General features: G+C 45.0%; 1 protein-coding gene across 2 annotated transcripts in view; it reads left to right on the top strand.

The window, feature by feature from the left end:
* LOC149457464 (membrane-spanning 4-domains subfamily A member 4D-like) overlaps nucleotides 1-14,061 on the top strand; it is a 39,995-nt gene that overhangs the window by 3,654 nt on the left and 22,280 nt on the right. For both annotated transcript variants that reach the window (XM_089683678.1, XM_089683679.1), the window contains 2 exons: nucleotides 1,051-1,161; nucleotides 6,178-6,234. In XM_089683678.1, coding sequence (XP_089539804.1) covers nucleotides 1,051-1,161; nucleotides 6,178-6,234 — 168 coding nt within the window. The remainder of the gene's footprint in view (nucleotides 1-1,050; nucleotides 1,162-6,177; nucleotides 6,235-14,061) is intronic.

Genomic DNA, 14,061 nt, shown 5'->3' with positions numbered 1-14,061 from the left:
AACCACCATAAATTCTTATTACATCATACACATACAAATTATCCCCATCCCTCCCCAAAACCCCCCTCCCCAGGGGCAGACTGACAACTCATGGGGCCCCCGGGCAATAAGGGATCATGGGGCCCCTGTGTTCTTGCCCACACTCAAATCACACCCAAAGCCTATGAAAGGTACAAGGGGCTTCTCATGGGGCCCCCTACTGACCCCGGGCCCTCGGGCAGTGCCCGAGTTCCCCAATGGTCAGTCCGCCCCTGCCCCTCCCTATACAAAAAAAAAGAAATCCTGTCCAATTTCATCTTATCCTCTCTTGCCCCTCCTATTGATCTAGTCATGTATATAGATCTCTTTAACCCTTTAAATTCTCCAATTCTACTACCAGGGGCGTGCAATTCCTCTGTTGACGCATCATGAACCTTGGAATAATTGTGCTCAGTGACTGTTATGCAGGAAATTACTGAATACTTACCATCACTTTTTTAACAGCTTGTTGCAGCACTTATTACATCAAGACTGGTTACACATAGCTCCCTGTAAGAACACTGCATATCCTTCTATATAAGTAATGTGTTTTTTCAATCATTCATTAACTGACGAAATTTGAATTTATGTTTTAGCAAAATAATTCTTAGAAAAGAAAGATGAAAAATTGAACTGTAGTGCAGCAGATTTATGGGTCATTTGGTCTTTAAAACTAATGTCCACCTTTCGCTATACTTCACATAATTTGTATCGGCCAGCTTGGCCCAGATGAATTATGCCCCCCACTAACCTGTGAGGCCGCCAGATGTGTGGTTTTAACTGTATGTAGCTGTGGCTACATACCGCACTGTGTTCCGGGTTCAAGCCGAGACATCCAGTCTTAGACCCGGAACACAGTAGTCTATCACAGCGGAGCTCAGCCATTTAGAGTAAGCAATGTATTCTATCTATCTGTTCTTTAACACACAAAGATAACACCCAAAGGGGACATATGTTATGTTCCACTTCCCTCATGTTCATATAAATATATATATATATATATAGAAAACTGTCTTCTTCTGTCTTCTCCAGATTGTTATTATCGTGGCCGCCCTCTTGCAGGTTGCTTTGGGGATTGGTTTATTTTTCACTACGTTTTCCATTTCTTTGCCCAGCGGAATCCCGTTCTGGGGTCCTATTATTGTAAGTACTGAAAGCAACTCCATTGGTTCCACATTTTCAATGTATATGTCTGTGGCTGGCTTATAATACTTACATTTAAACTGTTCCTCAGCGTCCAATCAATAAATGTCCTCAATTTATAACCACAGGTGATGTTTCATTTAATCCTGACTCACTAAGTGCTCAATTTTCAGATCTTCCAAGTGACATCATCCTCTTCCTCTTTAACCCTCAAAAAAAATTATATATAGGCCGCACAGTGCATTACCTTAATCACATAAACATTAATCTATACTAAATTACACTCACAAAAAGTGCTCAAAGCATGCCAAAAATGCCACCAAGTGTCAGCATATGATATCTGTAATTCCTACTCTTACCCTCTGGGTATAGTTCACTTGCATTATACATGAATTTCCAATGTGTGGACTCTTCCTGTACTAATCTTCCTCATGGATAATCATACCCTCCAAGAGATTTGAAAATTCATATAGTGTAATACTGTTAACAAATAAACTTTGTATAGTGCCACTCAGTGCTCCTTTTATTCCAAACAAGTGACCACAGGTATGGGTGAAACAATAAAGTGATCCGCCACCTCACAGTCCATGCACCTTACCAAACTGTATAGAAAAAAGCCTTGAGCACAAAAAACAAAATGGGCAAACATCACATAGCAAATCACAACCATCAAATTTATTAAATGTAAAAGTGCTTACAGTGTACATCAGCGGTGGGTATACAGTTCTTTGGCGGTGGCCATTTTGGATGAGGTCCGCAGTCACTTGTTCCCCCCATTTCATGACCTGCTGGGCTGCATGCTTGGATAAGGGTCTGGTATGGATTTTGGGGGAGACCCCCACTCCATTTTTAAAAAAATTATTTTGGTGTGGGGGTTCCCCTCAAAATCCATACCAGACCCGAAAGACTTGGTATGGATGGGGAAAGTTTTTTTTTTAATGTTCAATCGCTGGGTTTGTAGTTTATTTTAGTAGCTGTAGTGAATTGTCCCCTCTGTTTGGAGTTTGCAGTCGAACGTTTGGTATGTTCGAATACGAACTGAACAGGGGGGTGTTCTACCCGTCACTAGTACAGACTACCTACAAACACACCTCCACTTCTGCCCACTGTGAACATTTCCATTCTAAGGGCACACTAAAAGGCTGATGTACGAGGGGTGTTCAAGTCAAACTTGGACTTCTAATTTTACAGGTACAAAAAGGGATGCTAGCATGGCGGCACTACACGCAGTAGTATGTGTCAAGTGTGTCCTATTACTGATAGACTTGGGCCAGTTCAGAGATCCTAATCAAGATGGCAGACAACAGTGTTAGTGCGTGCATGGAACAGCGTGTGGTGATGTTGTTTCTTGCAAACGAAGGTGTAAAACCCAAGGACATCTACAGAAGACTTCAATCCAAGTGCAGTATGTATGATATGCCTTCTATTGGTAAAAGATAGAAATAGAAATAAATGCACCTATCAGATACTTCCCAGCTGTCATCAGATGGTAATCCTAGATAGTGCAGCAATAGTCCAGTTGAAGGAGTGGAAACATCTGCAGGCTCAAAGGCCTTCACAAGCTCAAGAGACAATCTGAAAGCATGGGAACAGACCCCATGACGTCAGACTCTAGGACGTGTGAAAGGGGGGCTTCAGATTGGCAGCAGATGTCAAGAATAGAGTGCTGAGGGCGGAAGGAGCGAAGACCGGAGGTTTCTTGCTTTATACCCTATATATGTTACCTTGAGTGGAGGAGGAGTGAATAAGGTGCGCTGAGCAGAGGTCTTTTTCCTATCCCATGGTCCCTGTGATGAGGAGTGGAGTGGAGAGGATCTGTTACTGTTTGTTATAGCCCTGTGGCCCTGTGTGGGTCAATGTGTGGAGGTGAGCAGGCATTGCTGCCATTTGAGGATTTCTGTTCATTTTTCACTGGAGTGAAGATCACATCAGCACAGATTCACTTGCATGGACTTTATGTTCTCAATTAACACATATATAATTTGATTGGATTGACGTTTGTATATACACAGTGTGTTTTTAGAGATATTGATAAATAGCACGGGAATTTTTTCTTCTTAAAGAATCACTTCACAATTATCTGTAGTTTGTCACATATTCAAGGTCATGTTTCACTTATACTTGTGGAAAGAGATATTTATTTGTTTGCAATTATTTGTCACTGAGCACTATTGTGTGTGCACGGCTAGAAATATATAATATTTATCTGTATTTAATAGATAGGATTTATAGCGCTTCACTATTTACAGTTACTTTGAAAGGGATGAAGCTGTCATTTCTACTACATGTGAGTGGCCTGTTACCTTTTACCAATAAAAGACATATCATACTGCACTTAGATTGCGCCCTCGGGTGTTCTTTTCTGTCACTACAGGTATTCCTACTATCTGTTGAGGAACTGCAAGTCATTTAAAGCCAGCTGATTTATCCTCAAATGCACCAGATGTGGATGTGATGAATTTTCAGCTTAGAGCCGATTGGTTACTTTGTGCACTATAATGGATTTTTGTTTATTACATTGAAAAATAATGACCTGAGTTGGGGTGTGGCTGGAAAGATGTGTCTCACCAAGATAAGGTACAGCTGACCCCCTGTCCCCAGGAGCCCTTATACCCTGGGCCACAGGTGTCAAACTGCGGCCCTCCAGATGTTAACTACAAATCCCATCATGCCTTTGCCTTTGGGCATCATGCTTGTAACTGTCAGCCTTACAATGCCTCATGGGATTTGTAGTTCTGCAACAGCTGGAGGGCCATAGTTTGACACCCCTACCCTAGGCTATTGCCTATATTACCTAGACATAAATACAGCCCTGCAAATACTAAAACATTTCATGATCTTTCATTTGTATTGCTTGCCCCCCATTTAAAATACACTCCAATATATTGGAATATATTTTTGGCACTAGTTGAACATTAGGTGCATGAATGGTCAACATCAAAGATTCAATATACAGTGGGGATCGAAAGTTTGGGCACCCCAGCTAAAAATATGTAGTAATGTGCATAAAGAAGCCAAGGAAAGATGGAAAAATCTCCAAAAGGCATCAAATTACAGATTAGACATTCTTATAATATGTCAACAAAAGTTAGATTTTATTTCCATCATTTACACTTTCAAAATAACAGAAAACAAAAAAATGGCGTCTGCAAAAGTTTGGGCACCCTGCAGAGTTAATATCTTGTACTGCCCCCTTTGGCAAGTATCACAGCTTGTAAACGCTTTTTGTAGCCAGCCAAGAGTCTTTCAATTCTTGTTTGAGGTATCTTTGCCCATTCTTCCTTACAAAAGTCTTCCAGTTCTTTGAGATTTCTGGGCTGTCTGTCACGCACTGCTCTTTTAAGGTCTATCCATAGATTTTCAATTATGTTGAGGTCAGGAGATTGTGAAGGCCATGGCAAAACCTTCAGTTTACGCCTCTTGATGTAATCCCCCGTGGATTTCGAGGTGTGTTTAGGATCATTATCCATTTGTAGAAGCCATCCTCTCTTTAACTTCAGCTTTTTCACAGATGGCATCAAGTTACCATCCAAAATTTGCTGAAATTTTATTGAATCCATTTTTCCTTCTGCTCGTGAGATGTTCCCTGTGCCACTGGCTGCAACACAACCCCAAAGCATGATTGATCCAACCCCATGCTTAACAGTTGGACAGAGGTTCTTTTCATTAAATTCTGTGCCCCTTCTTCTCCAAACGTACCTTTGTTCATTCCGGCCAAAAAGTTCAATTTTAACCTCATCGGTCCACAGAACTTGTTTCCAAAATGCATCCGGCTTGTCTATATGTTCATTTGCAAAGTTCAAACGATGATTTTTGTGGTGAGGACGTAGAAGAGGTTTTCTTCTGATGACTCTTCCATGAAGACCATATTTGTACAAGTATCTCTTTATAGTGGAATAGTGTACCACAACTCCAGTGTCTGCCAGATCTTTCTGGAGGGATCGTGCAGTCAAACGTGGGTTTTGAATTGTTTTTCTCACAATCCTGCGAGCTGTTATGTCTGATATTTTTTTTGGTCTTCCAGATCTTGCTTTAACTTCCACTGTTCCTGATGACTGCCATTTCTTAATTACATTCCGAACAGAGGATATTGACATCTGAAAACGCTTTGCTATCTTCTTATAGCCTTCTCCAGCTTTGTGTGCGTCAACTATTTTCAGTTTCAGTTTTCTAGACAACTGCTTAGAAGAACCCATGGTGCTGATTGTTGGGGCAAGGTCAGATGAGTCTGGGCATTTAAAACCTTTGAGATTGACATCATCTGGTCTTCCCAGACCATGATTAAGAACAATCCATGACACTGGCAGGTCTCAGCTTGGCAAAGGGGGCAGAGCATGCTATAAATTCTGCAGGGTGCCCAAACTTTTGCAGACGCCTTTTTTTTGTTTTCTGTTATTTTGAAAGTGTAAATGATGGAAATAAAATCTAACTTTTGTTGACATATTATAAGAATGTCTAATCTGTAATTTGATGCCTTTTGGAGATTTTTCCATCTTTCCTTGGCTTCTTTATGCACATTAATACAATTTTTTAGCTGGGTGCCCAAACTTTCGATCCCCACTGTAACTAAAACTGCTGTTTAAGTTATTAGTGTACTAATTCACACACCAGTTACATATATCATTTAGGCATTCAAATGCAAACTTTAACTTTTCTTGCTGCATTCTCTATAATGAAAAATATATTAAAAAGATCTTACAGTAAGAATGAGAGGTCTGTGTCATGGCCAGGTGGATGGAGTTGGAAACTACAGTGCTCAGATCTCACTTGCAGTGTCTATCTGCCTATAACTGAAATATTATTCCTAAGCATTTAATTAGACTGATAGTAATAAATATTTGCCCAGTCATAACGCATGCCTAATAGTAAACCTAATAAATCTGTTTTATTGTTTGTATCTCTGTAATCGCATTTAGGTGTGTATTTTTGCAATTTAATTTTTGTAAATATACAAAACAATAGAAGCTGGCAAATGAATTGCAATTATTTTATTAATGTATACGGTGTATATTGCAGTATGTCATTGCCGGATCGCTGACAATCGCAGCCAAGGCCAAACCTAACATTTGTCTGGTGAGTTTCACATAACATAAAAGAGAATATACTCCCTGCCTGCTGTGCACATTGTACACCTATAGTTACATAGTTAGTCTGGCTGAAAAAAAAGACAAAGCCCATCTAGTTAAACCATAAAAAAGTTATAATCTTACACCCACAGTTGATCCAGAGGAAGGCAAAAATTACCCAGCAAAGCATGATCCAATTTGCTCCTGTTGGGAAAAAAATTCCTTCCTGATCCCCCGAGAGGCAATCGGATATTCCCTGGATCAACTTTACCTATAAATGTTATATCCAGTTATATTCTGTGTATCTAGGAAAGAATCGAGGCCTTCTTTAAAGCAATCCACTGAGCTGGCCAGAACCAACTCTTGAGGGAGTCTATTCCACATTTTCACAGCTCTCACTGTGAAGAAACCTTTCCTTGTAGTATATAGGGATAATCAATGAGAAGAGGATATCAAAATTAATAAAGATTTGGAAATTGTATTTTCGGGCTACAATGGATCCAGCCATTGGTGGAGGTTGTTCACATCACACATGTGTCAAGGTCCTACCTTTTCCCTGAGGTTATGTTACTCCATGTGCTGGCGTCCATCTTGGATTCTGCTGTGCATGATGGGAATCCTTTTTATGTCTTCAGGTCTCTGAGGTCCACCCCCCAGAGGGGCGTGGCTGATGACATATAAGCCTGTGGCCCGCACATGCTCTTTGCACTTGTGTCTTGTGTCTTTGTGTTACTATTACTCTGTTCTGACTCTCGTGACTCTCCTGGTATTCTGATTCGGCTTGTGACTTGACTATTCTTTGTATTCTCCTTTGATCTGACCCTCTGTTGCTGAACCCGGCTTGTGACCTGTGATTCTCGTCTGCTGTCCTGTACTGTTTTGTCCTGTTGTTGTTGACCCCGGCTTGTCTGACTACTCTTTTGTTTCTTCCACCAGCTACACGCCATTGGCGGCGGCCATTACCGCAGCTGAGGTGTCTCGGGGGCCGCAACCTGGTTCCTGGCTGCGTCAAGTCCATCCCCACCATCAGGAGCCCTGGTGAAGGGCAGCCTGGGACTTAGACTCCGCGCCCTGAGGGACTTTGGTCTGTGGGTGGTGGTTGTCGTCAGCCAGTGCGTTACATTGTTAGGCCTGCCTGTCCGTTCCTCAGCTCCTGCCCTGACAACATGTACCAGTGACAAATGGGGTATCAGGGCCCAGTAGACCAAGTGAAGCTTAATCAATACATTAAGTGAAACCAATCAATACGCCCTGGATGGACCATGTCCTCCATGAATAAAGCCTGTGGGTGTGGTGAAACACGTTGGAGACAATCATGGCCTGGATGGAGCCGGGCTAAAGCAGTGTTTACTATCTCGCACTCAGGCTGTGCTGGTGTTCAGTAGATTGATATTTTCTTTCCAGGAATTGTATAGAGCCAGGACAAGCTCTTTCTTATGTTTGCACCTAATAGTAGGAGTCACCGCATCTTTTGGATGTATGTCTAGACTGGCGCCCCAAGCTATGCATGGATATGCTGGCTTATTTGTTTCATTATATACAAATTGTGTGGCTTGTGAAGCTACAGTTGCAAGAAAAAGTATGTGAACCCCTTGGGATTACGTGGAGTTTTGCATGAATTGGGCATAAAAAGTCACAACAATAGAAGAACACAGTCTGCTGAACATAATACTACACAAACATTAGATGTTGCCATGGTTTAATTGCACATAACATGTAAACATTCACAGTGCAGGGAGGAAAAAATATGTGAACCTTTGGACTTAATAACTGGTTGACCCTCCTTTGGCAGCAATAACCTCAACCAAACGTTTCCTGTAGTTGCAGATCAGACCTGCACAACGATGTGGAGTTATTTTGGACCACTCCTCTTCACAAAACTGTTTCAGTGTAGCAATATTCTTGGGATGTCTGGTGTGAATCGGTCTCTTAAGGTCATGCCACAGCATTTCAATCGGGTTGAGGTCAGGACTCTGACTGGGCCACTCCAGAAGGCGTATTCTGTGCTGTTGCAGCCATTGTTTTGTTGAATTACTTGTATGCTTTGGGTCATTGTCCTGTTGCATCACCCATCCTCTGCGGAGCTTCAGTTGGCGGACAGATGGTCGTACGTTTTCCTGCAAAATGTCTTGATAAATTCTGGAATTCATTTTTCCCATCAATGACAACAATCCGTCCAGGCCCTGAGGCAGCAGCCCCAAACCATGATGCTCCCTCCGCCATGTTTTACAGTGGGGATGAGGTTTTGATGCTGGTGTGCTGTGCCTTTTTTTCTCCAAACATAGTGTTGTGTGTTCTTCCCAAACAACTCAATCTTGGTTTCATCTGTAGACAGTATATTTTGCCAGTAGTGCTGTGGAACATCCAGGTGCTCTTTAGCAAACTTCAAACATGCTGCAATATTCTATTTGGACAGCAATGGCTTCCTCCGTGGTGTCCTCCCATGTACTCCATTCTTGTTTAATGTTTTCCTTATTGTAGATGTGTCAACAAAAATGTTAGCATGTGCCAGAGATTTCTGTAGTTCTTTAGCTGACACTCTGGGATTCTTCTTTACCTCATGCAGCATTCTGCGCTGTGCTCTTGCAGTCATTTTTACAGGACAACCACGCCTAGGGAGAGTAGCAACAGTGCTAAACTTTCTCCATTTGTAGACAGTCTGTCTTACCGTGGACACATGAACATCAAGGCTTTTGTAGATACTTTTGTAACCCTTTCCAGCTTCATGCAAGTCAACAATTCTTGATCGTAGGTCTTCTGAGAGCTCTTTTCTGCGAGGCATGGTTCACATCAGACAGTGCTTCTTGAAACCAGTAAACCCAAAACAGATGTGTGTTTTTTAAGGGCAGGACAGCTGTCAGCAACACATCCAATATCATCACACTGATTGGAGTCAAGGTTGGCTCACTCCTGGCTCCAATTAGCTCTGGGAGAAGTCATTAAGCTAGGGCCTCACATACTTTTTCCTCCCTGCACTGTGAATGTTTACATGTTATGTGCAATTAAACCATGGCAACATCTAATGTTTGTGTAGTATTATGTTCAGCAGATTGTGTTCTTCTATTGTTGTGATTTAGATGACGTTCAGAGCACATTTTATGCCCAATTCATGCAAAACTCCACGTAATCCCAAGGGGTTCACATACTTTTTCTTGCAACTGTATGTGCCCTGGACAAGTAAAAAAGGGTAATTTTGGAGCAATAAAACAGAAATATGAGTACAGCATTACTATTGTTGTCCAATTTTGGAAGGAGTAGAACAGAGCATAACGTCTCAGTTTAGACCACACCAAAAGCTATACAAAGGCTATTTATCTGTACAACATAACCATTAGCAATCAATTGTATCAGCAACACGAATGCCGCACGTCAAGATGCAAAATAATATTTTTCCTTTATTAAATAATCCAGCAAGAACAGATTCTATTCTGACATATTCCACACTAGGAACGGTGCTTTCTCAACCTTTGGTTCATTTGGTTGATTTGGTGGAGGTGAGCCAAGCCAGCAGCTGAGATGTGATTGTGGATTGTAGAGCCAGATCTTGCCTGGAGTGGCATGTGAAATATTTAACATAACCATAGGGTTTTCAACTGAATTATTTAATGTAGAATTGTGCAAAAATCCTCTAAATTCCCTGTGTCATAACTATAAACCTAAGTATGGAGGCCAAAATGCGAAGACAGGACAATTCATTCTATAAAAGATTAGTCAAGTTGAGGCTGTTTATGATGAAAAGCCTTTTGGCAAGAGTTTTAAATAGAGATGAGCGAATCGAACCAGGCGAACCGGAATTCGAGTCGAATTTCAGGAAATATTCGATTCGCGTCGAATCCGAAATTTTGCCTACTTCGGGTGCGCGAATCGAACATTTCCCGATCAGCCGGCAAAAGTGTCCCTGCAGTGAGTTCCGCTATTTCTGACAGTTCTCTGACAGAAGGAACACATGTAAAGTGGTTGAAACATTGTATCTATTAGTTTCCATTTAGGATACAGATGTTTCAACCGCTGTACATGTGAAGAAGCTGTCAGAGAACTGTCAGAAATAGAGGAACTCTGCACATACACTTTTTGCCGGTTTGGAATTCTTATTTTCATCCTACTTGTGAGGGACCGCCGAGCGGCACCACTAGCACTCCACTGGTCAGGCGTGCCCAGAGCGCGGAGTCTAAGCCCCAGGGTACTTGTTCACCAGGGCCCCTGATGGTGGGGATGGACTTGTAGTACCCCGAGACCAGGTCGCCTCTACTGAGCACACCTGTCAGTGGTAGTGGTGTTCGCCAGGGGCTCCAACCAGGGAGAGCCAGATGTGAGGAGGTCGGGTGACCCCGATGGGATGGATGGATGGATGGCTGAGCAAGTGCGTAGTCAGACAGGCCGAGTCGGTATTGTAGAGGACGGTAAGGTACAAGGGAGCAGGCAGAGAATCGTCGGGTCACACGCCAGGTCAGCAGCAGGAGGTCAGATCTAATAAGGGGCATCCAGGGAGAGAGGTCAGGCAAGCAAGGGTCTGGGCAGGAGAAATCAGCAAGGTCAAAGGCAATCCGGGTCAATAACTTACTAGGCACAGGTACAGGAACACAGGAAGCAGGTAAGACCAGAAGGCAATGAAATGACAGCTCAGGGACCTTTAAATATCCCGCCCTGCGCTGCCATTGGTGCCCAGCGGGCGGCCGCGGCTTCTACTGCGCATGCGCGAGCTCGAACGCCGCGGCCGGCCCGGACCTAGTGCCCGTGTACTAGGTGGAGCAGTGCGCCTGCGCCGGGACCATCGCGGCAGGGATCGAGGAGATCCCTGACATTGCCCCCCCCCTACGGGCAACCTCCGGATGCCCATCCGATCTCTCCACCACGGGTGATCACAAAGAAACCTCCGGACAAGCCTAGGTGCATGGACATTATGGGCTGGCTCCCAAGAATTGTCCTCAGGGCCGTAGCCCTTCCACTTGATGAGAAATTGGGTCTGGCCCCCCCTTCGTCGGCACTTCAAGATTGCCTCCACCTCGAATTCTTCTTCCTCTTCAACTGTTACGGCCTCCGGGGGCCTGGATTCTCGTTCCGGGAAGGCATCAGGGACTACTGGTTTCAACAGGGACACGTGGAAGACAGGGTGGATCTTGAGTGTCTCGGGGAGAACAAGTTCATAGGCCACCTCATTGACCATCCGTTTGATGCAGAAAGGGCCTATAAATTTAGGTCCCAACTTTTTTGACGGGCAGAGCATCCTCAATTAGACGTAGCCAGCCAAACCTTCTCTCCGGGCTGCAAAACCAGATCCCCTCTTCGCTTCCTATTAAAAGCCCTCTTGTAGTCCTCTTGGGCTTGACGGATGGCTTCCTGTAGTTTCCTATTGTTGGAGGTGAAAAAGGTCAGTGCATCCTGTGTCGCTGGAATCGGGCATTCCGGGACCAAGTCCGGGAGGAAGACAGGATGAAACCCATAGTTGGCGAAGAACGGGGACTGCCCAGTTGCTGAATGGCAAGCGTTGTTGTACGCGAATTCTGCCAAAGGGAGGAGTGGCACCCAGTCGTCCTGAGAGAATGATGTGTAGCATCGAAGGTATTGCTCCAGGGTCTGATTGGTCCTTTCGGTCTGGCCATTGGTCTGAGGGTGAAATGCCGAGGAAAGGGACAGCTTGATATCCAGGGCTTTGCACAATGCCCTCCAAAACCGCGAGGTAAACTGCACCCCACGGTCCGAGACGATGTCTTCGGGAACCCCATGCAGTCTAACGATCTCTCGAATGAAGACTTGCGCCGTCTCGGCTGCTGATGGGGTTTTCCGTAAAGGGATGAAATGGGCCATCTTGGACAAGCGGTCCACGACCACGAGAATTGCCGTGTGGTTCAGTGAAGGTGGAAGCTCGACTATGAAGTCCATGGAGATTTTCTGCCAGGGTCGTTCAGGGATGGGCAATGGACGTAGCAGGCCCCACGCCTTATTCCTTGAAGGCTTGTTCCGTTGGCAGATGGCACAGGAGCCCACGTAGTTCTTACAATCCTTGGCCATGTCCGGCCACCAGAAGGAACGTCGGAGAAGTTTCAGGGTCTTGACCGGCCCAAAATGTCCTGCCAGTGGATGGTCATGGCAATGTCCCAAGACTAAGGTTCGGGCATCCTCCGGCACCACAATCCGGTCCTCCCTCCATAGGAGTCCCTCCTTGTTCTGGAGGGGAGCCCCATCGGAGGTGGACATTGCTGTGGACGCTCTCAGGATCTCGGAGTGAAGGTTTGTCTGAAGGGCCAAGAAATTTCCTGCAGGAAGAATAGTGTCGGGCACTGGAATCTCCTTGGTGTCCTCGTACATGCGTGACAACGCGTCAGGCTTCGTGTTTTTCGAGCCGGGCCTGTATGTGATGTGGAACTGGAACCTCGAGAAAAACAATGCCCATCTTGCTTGTCGTGGGCGTAGACGTTTGGCCGTCCTCAGATATTCCAGGTTCTTGTGGTCCGTGAATATCAGGATGGGGTGGGAGGCACCTTCCAGTAGATACCTCCATTCTTCTAAAGCGGTTTTGATAGCCAGTAGCTCGCGATCCCCAATGTCGTAGTTCCTCTCCGCAGGGGTAAGTTTCCGTGAAAAGAATGCTACTGGGTGAAGTAATTCCTTGGCGCCCTTCCGCTGGGAAAGGATGGAGCCAACCGCGTTTTCAGATGCATCTACTTCTAAGATGTAGGGCAGGGAGGCGTCGGGATGACCCAGAATGGGTGCCGAGGTAAATAACCTTTTTAGTGCTTCAAAAGCTTCCTGTGCCTCGGGCGTCCATCTGAATCGCGTCCCAAGCTTGGTTAACTGAGTGATGGGGGAGACCAGACCCGAGAAGTTCTTGATGAACTTCCGGTAAAAATTTGCGAACCCAATAAAACGTTGGACACTTTTCCTGTCCGTGGGTTCAGGCCAATCTAGGATCGCTGAGACCTTCTGAGGGTCCATTGCGACCCCCGTGGTGGAGATGATCAGACCCAGAAATGTAACGCTAGCCTGTTCAAAGCAGCATTTCTCTGCTTTAGCGTACAACCCGTGCTGCCGCAACCGCCCCAACACCTTTGATACATGTACCCTGTGCTCCCCCAGGGAGGATGAAAAAATCAAAATGTCGTCTAAGTAGACGATGACAAAGATGTCCAGGAAGTCCCTAAAGATGTCGTTCACAAAGTGTTGGAAGGTGGCTGGCGCATTGCACAACCCGAAAGGCATGACCAGGTACTCAAAATGGCCGAAACGGGTGTGGAAGGCCGTCTTCCACTCATCCCCCTCCCTTATGCGAACCAAATTGTAGGCTCCCCTTAAGTCCAACTTGGTAAACACTACTGCAGCTTTTAGGCTCTGGAATAATTCAGGTACCAGTGGTAATGGGTAACGATTTTTAATGGTGACCCTATTCAGCTCCCGATAGTCAATGCATGGCCTCAAAGTCTTGTCCTTCTTTTCTACAAAGAAGATCCCTGCACCTGCTGGGGAAGTGGAGGGACGGATGAATCCCTTTCGGAGGCTATCCTCAATATAGTCCTTCAGGGCCCCTAATTCTAGCTCAGAAAGGGGAAAAATTCGCCCGAACGGAATTTCCGAACCGGGCAACAGATCAATAGGACAGTCATATGGGCGGTGGGGGGGTAGAGCATCTGCTCCCCGTTCACTGAACACATCAAGAAACTCATGGTAGGCTGCAGGAATCACTTGTTTTAGGCTGTCATCCCCTTCAGAGCACAGGAGGACCCGGGGGACCTCCGGGCCCGAAGTTCGACACAGTTCCCGACAATATGGGGAAGGGAACGAGACAACCCCAGTCTCCCAGTCAATTTGGGGGTTATGGGCCCGCAACCAAGGGAGCCCC

Source organism: Staurois parvus, unplaced genomic scaffold (genome assembly GCF_062004578.1).
Source record: "Staurois parvus isolate SC_StPar_1 unplaced genomic scaffold, SC_StPar_1.0 ptg000320l, whole genome shotgun sequence".
NCBI lineage: Eukaryota > Metazoa > Chordata > Amphibia > Anura > Ranidae > Staurois > Staurois parvus.
Note: the sequence above shows the minus strand (reverse complement) of the source record. Positions and strands in the feature narration are given on the sequence as shown.